Source organism: Cynoglossus semilaevis, chromosome 11 (assembly GCF_000523025.1).
Source record: "Cynoglossus semilaevis isolate Cse_v1.0 chromosome 11, Cse_v1.0, whole genome shotgun sequence".
Taxonomy (NCBI): Eukaryota; Metazoa; Chordata; class Actinopteri; order Pleuronectiformes; family Cynoglossidae; genus Cynoglossus; species Cynoglossus semilaevis.
This window is the reverse complement of record NC_024317.1, coordinates 16294471-16303287: the sequence shown is the minus strand read 5'-3', so window position 1 is coordinate 16303287 and position 8817 is coordinate 16294471. Positions and strand designations below refer to the sequence as shown.

Below are 8817 nucleotides of genomic sequence, written 5' to 3'. Positions count from 1 at the left end.
GACGTAGAGGGATAAGACTTATGCAATGGGCCAGACCCAACAGTTCTGCACTCCCACACTCCTACGTCAATCTCACTCTATACATGCCCTACTCCTCCACGTCCACTGATCCAAGTCCTAGCGCACACGACAACGTTAACGCACGTCCGTGTCCACCCAGGACCAGATCTTCAGTCTGCCTCCAGACCTGCATGTGACTCTGATGTGTGGGTTCCCCTATATTTAGAGCCCTGTAGACCATTAAGGAGCATCTCTACTAATTCAGGTTTGGAAACAAAAGTAACTGTGGAAATTATTCAAAGAAGAGAAGTGCAGCAAAATATAGAGTTTAAAATAAAAAAAAGAACTCAACCAGCATTAGGTGCTCTGTCCATGTTTGTGGACAGAGTATGGTTTTGTCTTTGTGACACTGACTTACATTTGAAGCAATATGATACTAATTAAATCCTAATTAATTATGGATAAAGATGATGAAAGGATATCTTATAAGTTGGTACGGTTTTTAGTTCATGGATGTTTGAGAAGTAAATGAATCTGACACCAGCTGTTTAAAATTCAAAGTGACACTAATACAATGCTGTACCATAATACTTTTGGTGTTTCCCCTACAATAGTGATCAGCACTGCTTTAAGCCATAGATTGGGTTTAATCAACTTAAACTTTGAGGTCTTGAATGTGATGCCAGTCTTGTGAATTATAATCCCATTTAGAGTAAAACAGATGACAATGCACGACCAGAGACATTGCATATGCGTGAAGGCTGTATGATGGAGAGCAGAAATGTCCAACAGAACTCTGCAACATCACAACGCTTACTGACACCGTGTGTCACATTCGCTTTGCAATTTGTTGTTTATTTTCCTCTAAATGGGATTTGAATTAGAAGGATTTCAATGTTTAATTACAAAGAAGGACCAGGCTGGAGATAGGATTGACAGAAAAAACATTATAAACATCATAACTTAGATAAAATGTAGCTTTGTATTTCAACTAAATACATTCACACAGAGCACCCTCTCTGTATTCACTCTCCATTTGTTATATACGGTCTAGTGTCTCATTGTTGTAGATGTCATTTATAGTATTATCACACACTAACCTTTTTTCCAAAGCACTGCATTATGCATATACAATTTGAAGTTAATTTTTTTTTTACATTTTTCAATATGTGTCATGTATAGTGATTCAAGTAATACTTCAAATTTAATTGCTTTATTGATACATTTGTACCAATGTCTCCAGAAAGACATTAATAAAAGTGATAAAGAGTCGAAATGAAAACTGGAAGTAATGGAACACTGTTGTTTTATTATTGGAATATTGTATTAATATTAATAATTGTGTTCTTAGCTTTATTCCAAGATGTTGATTATTGATAGTCCCCCATTTTTTGGATGTTTGTTTGGGGTTCACAAAACAGCGTTTTTGTTTTACCGATTTGTTTTTTATGTTATTAAAATGTGAGTATTCTGTGTTTTGCCGTGGAAAGACTGAGGGGAGGACGTGTTTACAACTGCAGAAATATTTAATTATAAGGGTTCTGGTGTAAGGATGGAGATGTTTATGTGAGTTAACAGCACTGAAGGTTTTCTCCGTGGTTATTGTCCAGAAACAGGTTTCCCATCATAATATACAGAACAATCACAGTATTTCTTACACTAATCTGCAGAACCGTGTGAGAGCTAATGTTTGTACTATGGTACAAAAATATTGTGTTGTGACTGTGGATTTCTGCACCAACTATTGTGGGGGAAACATAAAAAGAAAATATATATATTTTTGGTTTACTTGAGGAAAAATAAAACTTTTAAGTTCTACAGCATGAATATAAGAATGCAGCTACATATTATACACATCTTTCGTGATATTTATCCTTTGGTAATTTGTACTTCTCTAAGATGGAGAAGAACCTGACAAGCCAAACAAAGATGTTTTAGAACAGATATTATTCCTAACCCAAAAAAAAAACAAAAATGAAGAATTTCCTTGTTTACACACCGACTGTGAGTTACTCCTGTCTTTTCTTTGTCACCGCCTGTTTGTTTTGTAACGTTAAATGTTCTGTATTAATAATTCTGTACATGGTTTCTATATATTTTTGTTTCTGTTTCAACATATAATAGGAATCTAAAGAAATAAAATAATATCGAACCAACTGCCCTGATAAAAAAACAACATATATGTATATACACGTATATATATATTTATACTTAATGATTTATCTGCTGTAACATCTCACCATTGGGTTTCCCTGTCACCTTCTCACTCGCTGTATTTACACAAAAGTCACGTGTTCAACGCCCAATAGCGGCTGTTCTTAAGGGCACAAGGTGTCCCTAACATCAGCTTAGCGCCAGGCCTCCCCCACTCCAGAGGGGAACATCAGTTTCCTGAGGATTGGTGCATAGAAGGGACCGAAGACGGTTCGATTGAAGTTGACGATTTGCCTAAAGTTTGTCCCCAGCTCAGTCAGCTCAGCACTCACCAGTCTCAGAGGAGCAGCCAAATCTGGACTGCCTTTGGCAGAGCTGCCCTGCAGCATGGCCTGGAGGAAGCCCTGTACCCTTTCACCTGTGATTGATGGAGAGAGGGAGAGAGAGGAAGGAAACAGGGGAGAGCAGAGAGGGAGTGACTGTGAGAATTTCTGCAGCTTCTCAGAAAAACACTCAGTGCAGACAGAGATGAACCAAACAAAATGCATACGCAGAAGAATACATTAAGTTTCTCTGACAGAGGCAAAAAAAAAAATGTAAAAACAAGCAATACACAATAAAAATATTTAATTTCTAAACCATGAAGTTGGTTCTGTGTTTGGAATATTTGTGTATCCACCTAGTCTGACTTATTAATTAATGAAAACATACATAATGGTAGTGATTTTTTTCTAAACCAAAAAGCTCATGCACAATTTAAACAATCATCACAAATTCAGTTATTAATCTTTTTTATTTTGTTTTGCTAATTTAAATCCTTTTTATTGTTTGTATGACTCAAAATTAAAAATGTGTTGAAATATATATATATATATATATATATGAATGCATGTACAATACAGTCTATTGACACAAAACTTACATGATTACCTAATAAAAACTGTAAGACTGGTCACAGAGCAGTGGTAGTAAAATAACAGCACTAATGTGCAGCGACAGAGTAAATCTCACACATATTACTTATGTGTACTTATGAAGCCTCTCTACTCTGCTGACCTATGAGTGTGCGGATGGCATTGTCATGTTTCCACAGGTCAGATATTTGCCCTCTCAGCAGATACAGTCCCTGGGGCAGCGCTGCTCCTGCCTGTTGAACTGCAGCTTCTTTCACCTGCTGCAACACTGTGTTCTCTAGTCCTACTAGTGCCCCCCTTTGGTCAGCCTCCCTACAGCACCAAGAAAAAAAAAAGCAATTAGACTAATTACCTTCATTAGTTTTGGATTAGGTCACGGGCAGATTTTATAAGGAATGTTCACTTCTAAAAAACAAGGAGGTTATTGAGTACAGCTCTGACGATATCCTCGTCTCTCAAGAGGTCTCCATTAAATTAAACTGGGGTTTAATCAATGTTATTAAGAGGAAAACTGTTTGATTGCACATTTTTATAGCTTAGAACAGAGTGTGAAAAAGACCTTAAATATCACGAGCTGCTGCACTTGACCAAAGAGAATAAGTTTGCAGGAGTCGGTTCTGACAGGACACTTTGCTCCTGTCACCAGCTCCAGCATTTCCACCTCCTCCACCACCTGTCCTTCCTGACAGCCACTACATGTATCACTCAACCCTCTACTTACCTTGTGTGACTACCCTCCAGCAGGGCAGTGATGGTCTGCCTGAGTTTACCTACAAACCCCTGTGAAGAGAAAAGTGTGTCCCCACAGTGAACTTTGGCCAGGAGCAGCACTGACGCCTCCAGCACCAGCATTTGGAGCTGCTGCCCAAGATCGTCCAGGCGAGCTCGGTCCATCAGTACAGTCTGGGTAAAAATACACAGGTTTAAAATTTAATCTGATTAATTTCACAAATGTTTTACTACAGGAAAATGAGTTTATGTGGACACCCATGATTTTTTTTCATATATACTCCTCTTTAAATGTATTCTCCATGACAATATAATGTAGATGTTGAACTAGAAGCATTGTCCACCCTGACATCCTGGAACTCACCTCAGGATATTTTTGGCTCTGGGGATCCCAGGAAAGCAATCGCAAGTAGGCCCGGTTCAGGACAGAGGTGGCACTGGTGAGATCCTGTCCACCAGGAATGGGAGAATCAGCCTGAGCTCTGATGATGGACCTCTCCTCTGATGCTGCTGCTTCCAGCCAGGTTGTGGTGTTATCCAAGAAATCTGAAAGTAAAATGAAGAAATTACATCAATGATAGTAAAAAGGAAAAACATGTTTATTGTTTATATTTTTAAAAAATGTACCTTCTAATATCAAAATTATATTGGTATGACATGCAAAAAGTATGAGGCAAGCCTCCACTGGGGGAAGACTGATGTTTTCATGGCAGGCTCATAACAAAGCTGAGTGGACATCAAGATCTAAACAAGCTAACTCACATGAGAAGGAATGAATAGATTAATTCCATGTATAGTGAGAAAGGAGAATAACTATTACTGCAGGTTTCTGTTTGTGGCCTCTAATGGACAAGGGTTTACTTACGTGCAGTGCAAAAAACAAGTAAATATATTGGTCTAAATAACGTGCTGTGGGTTTTTTCTTAGTTGTTTAAATTTTTATGTATTATTTACATTTTTTCTTCCATAATTGATCAGCCTTGGTCTAAGTATTAAATTGAAATGTTTACTGTTGTAATTTCAGCCTGAAGTTTTCTTCAGAGCTTTGCTAAAACTTTACCAGAGCCAGAACAGCCACAGTTCATCACCGACTGTCTGTCCTGCTTCACATCCAACTGAAGCCAAGCTGAATAATGGTGGGACGGTGCTTTGAAGTGTCATGGGTCGATTTTACTCTTAATTAAAAACTGGAACGACCAACGCTCCTAAGTCATGTGCTCACAAAGTCACCGGTGCCATTGATCAATCACATATGAGCAGCCAGTACAACGATTTACAGGCACCAGGGAAATGTCCTTCACACTCACTGGGCTGCTTGTCCAGGATCTGCTGGAACTTTGTCCTTTCATAGAACACAGCCTGCTGTAGCAGGTGAGGCCTCAAACTCTGGATAGTGAAGTTGGCCATGTCAGTCTTCATCAGCTTCAGAACAAGGAAGATGTTCCTGAAAGACGAGACATAAAAGATAACTTAAACAAACAAAAAAAAGTATGAATTAAGAACAAGAGAAGAAATAGAAGAAAATCATAGTTTTCCCCAATGACTGTAAAGGAACATGATGACATGTTTAAGGTTCTGTGACCAGCTCTTAAAAGGAATTCAATTTCATGTTTTATTTAACAAACATTTACCCCTGTAGTTCCACCATCAACCTAACTAAATAGGAATACTAAAATACTAAAAACATTAAAGAATAAAATAAAATCTGAGGATTTATTTATAAAAAATCATATTAGGATGCCTTTCTTTGATGAAATGAAAATATATATTTTTACTATATGCAAAATTCAATCAATTGAAAAGTAGTGTTTTCCGGAGTTGAATAAAATATTTCACCAGATAAACTGTTATTCCAGGTTTGTTGAACATCTCACCTCAGCAGCTCCACTGGCTCCCTGAGCTCTCTCAGTGCTCTGACCTCTGGGTCACGTACAGGTGCACACAAAGACGCCATGGTGTTGATGATGTACCCTGCCAGTCTATGGAGGTCCAAAGCACCGTGGTCCACTTCTTGATTGATCAGGTCCATGTCCAGGACCTCGTCCAGCTGAGATCTCAGTCTAATGTGACCGGGCAGCAGGAGGGACTGAAGCATCTGAGAGGAAATGGTATGAATATGACAGCGTCAAAGAAACTTCAGTGCACTGGTACATCAAAGTACTTAGTACAGTGGTTGTCAAACCTTTTCTACACTGTACCACCTGATAAAACATTGAGCTCTCTGAGTACTACCATGATGACCATTAGAATCCCGCTGCTCGTTCCACGTTCAACTTGCAAGTGATTCCATGATTCCATGCTGCCTGTGCTTATGTGAGCAACAGACTTGCATTGCAGCAAAAAACAAACAAACAAGTAAATAGATAAAAAAGACCAAAAATCCTATTTCATAAATTCACAAGTAGCTACACATTTTTTTTAAATGTTGTATTAATTGTGCATGGTATGTTTTAGATGTATTCAATTGAAAATGTAAATGTGAAAATATGAATTTTCCCCACTAGGGAGTGTACCACAGTTTGAGAACCACTGACTTAGTACAGTGGATACATTTGTGTTGAACATAGCTTTATTATAGCCATTATTACGCATTTACAGATTTTAGATTTAGAAGCTGGCACCACCATTCTCACTACAGCAACACCAGGAGACAACTGCTGCTCACTATAAGGACAGGCATTATGATAAATTCTTCTTCTTTTTTTTTTTTTTTTACCTTAGTGTGAGTCCAGGGCTTGGTGAATTACACAGAGTCTATTCTTGGCAGTAAAGTGGATAGATTTTTTTTTTTATCATTCTCTGGCATTATCATTATCATTCTTCAGCCCTGCTGCAAACTAATTCTTCAAATATATATGTGGAAAAACCTTGCTCCAAAAGATATGCAGTTGAAAAAGATTAAATTGGGTCCAACAATTTATCCAGAACATAACTTGGTGCAGGTGAGATATTTAAAATTTGAGGCCAAGGAGCAGTGGCTTTAACATTTTACAAGTAGAACACTGACAAGCAGTTAAAAACCCCTGGTGGAAAGCAGTGAATTTCAAGCTGTAAGGAATATGCCCCCTGGGGGGCGGCAGGCACTTTAATAAAGATATGAAACAAGAAAAGGGAGAGGTGGTGTGAACAACATCTAATTGAGATTATAGATTATATTATATATATATGCAGATTATAATGACCAAAGATTTGATTTCAGACACTTTTTTCAAAAGTCTTCTCAAGCCTGACTTACTGTCTTGACCTCCATCAGCAGAACCACAGCACGAGTGTAGTTTGGAGGGTCACTGCTGAGCTGCTCCTGAAGACTGTCCCAGAAAGCACTGTGAATGATCTGTGTCACTCTGTCCTCCAGACTACATAGAGAACGATTTAATTTTAACAAAAGCAAAAACAAATGTTCAAGTGTGATCACATCTGACCGAGGAAACAGCTTTAAGATCAACCAACATCACATCTTCTGTTGTGAAGACGTTTCTTCTAACCCAGACCTGGGCACAAATGTCTGCAGGTTTTCTCGTACAACCTACCCAGAACACACTGACTGACCAATCAACTCTCTGAAGACTCATAGCAGTTGATTAAATAAGCCAAGCCAGGTGTGCTGCTGCCTGGTTGGAACAAAAATCTGCAGCCACTGTGGCCCTTTGTGGACTTAATTGCCCACCCCTGTTCTAACCTGTCTGTAGGAGGTTTCTTGGGGGTCAAACTGAAGTCTTTGTTCACCAGTATTTCATGGGCCAGACTCAGGTTGGATACACAATTTCCCAGCTCCATTAGGCTGGATGATGAGGCAATGGGGGGGCTCCCTAAGATCACAGATAATTAAAAATTAAAAATTTATTTGTATGTATTAAGTATTGTAAAAATACACTTACTCAATGTTGAGTATTGTAAATTAGAAAAAAGAAGAATGACAGAAGTGTTACTGCTTCATACCTGTAGGAGAGTCCAGTTTTTCCAAACAGGGCAGGTCAGTGGGGAAACCATCAGATGCCTGGTCTTTTTGATTTGACATTACAATAATGGCCTAAAATGATAATAAACAAAGTTTAAGTTAATTTATTCTCATTACAGCTGAAACTATTATTCAACAAAACACTCAAATGTTAAAAATTGGAGATTTAATTTGCTTTTTTATTATTATTCATGTATTCATTAATCTATTTACTGAATTATCCATACTGGTAATTGAAGTAACGTCAGACTGTCATTGAGGATATAACTCTATATATGACGTATATTTATGAAAAAGGTAAACTTATTCAAAGTTAATGAAAATAATCAACCATAAAATTAAGTTTTATTATAACAATATTAATAACAATGAAAGCGAAAAGTAACAATAACAGTGATAGGAACTAAAAGCTGCTTCGTCGCCATATCAACAAATATCAAACGTTAACATTTGTCTTAAACATCTAATTACCCTACATAAGTCATTAAAGTACACGTCAAAACAGAAGTTTAACATTCAAAAAAAACTTTTGAAATAAAAAAATGAATTGAAGTTCACATACCTGTTACGTTTAACGCCGAGTGTTGAACAATTTTGTCATGAACTGTAAACACGAACTGTAACGTTTAACTTTTACAAACTGCAGGTTTAAACATGGACTGAACCATTTTCCTCAGAAATGGGGGAGTTGAGGACAAGTGTCAGCCATTTTTATATCGCACGATTTATTACATTATTTAAAATGTTATGCTTAAGTAATAAGATTAGGTGGCGTTGACAGTTATGCGAATTTAAATATGAAACTAAGAGAACAGACACTTTTTCATCATGGTTGAGTCCGTTCTTGAAAGAAAACAGTGGGTGTGTCCACTGCGCCTGTCTGTGTTTGAAAAACTCACCACACCTGCGCAGACAGTTGTCGTATTTTCCACCTTTCATGGGGAAAAGGGGCATTCAAAGACCACTGTGTTTCATTGAAAGACCCATTATTTACAACAACGTAAACTAAAAAACAAAACAAAAAAGCCCAGGAAATCTCTCGATAAGTACAAAGTACCAACA

The 8817-nt window shown here is 37.6% G+C and overlaps 1 protein-coding gene across 3 annotated transcripts in view; it reads right to left on the bottom strand.

The window, feature by feature from the left end:
• The window catches only part of LOC103386595 (T-complex protein 11-like protein 1), a 13745-nt gene extending 5000 nt beyond the window's left edge, over positions 1 to 8745 (bottom strand). Inside the window, exons 1-10 of one of the 3 annotated variants that reach the window (XM_025060422.1) lie at positions 8318 to 8745; positions 7737 to 7827; positions 7477 to 7606; positions 7033 to 7153; positions 5672 to 5892; positions 5105 to 5241; positions 4162 to 4343; positions 3790 to 3971; positions 3211 to 3380; positions 2487 to 2572 (exon numbers count right to left, since the gene is read on the bottom strand). In XM_025060422.1, coding sequence (XP_024916190.1) covers positions 2487 to 2572; positions 3211 to 3380; positions 3790 to 3971; positions 4162 to 4343; positions 5105 to 5241; positions 5672 to 5892; positions 7033 to 7153; positions 7477 to 7606; positions 7737 to 7815 — 1308 coding nt within the window. In that variant the 5' untranslated portion in view covers positions 7816 to 7827; positions 8318 to 8745. Of the gene's footprint in view, positions 1 to 512; positions 2573 to 3210; positions 3381 to 3789; positions 3972 to 4161; positions 4344 to 5104; positions 5242 to 5671; positions 5893 to 7032; positions 7154 to 7476; positions 7607 to 7736; positions 7828 to 8317 lie in introns of those variants that run through there. The other 2 variants (XM_008320940.3, XM_008320941.3) reach the window with 2 other exon arrangements.
• Positions 8746 to 8817: the final 72 nt, after the last annotated feature.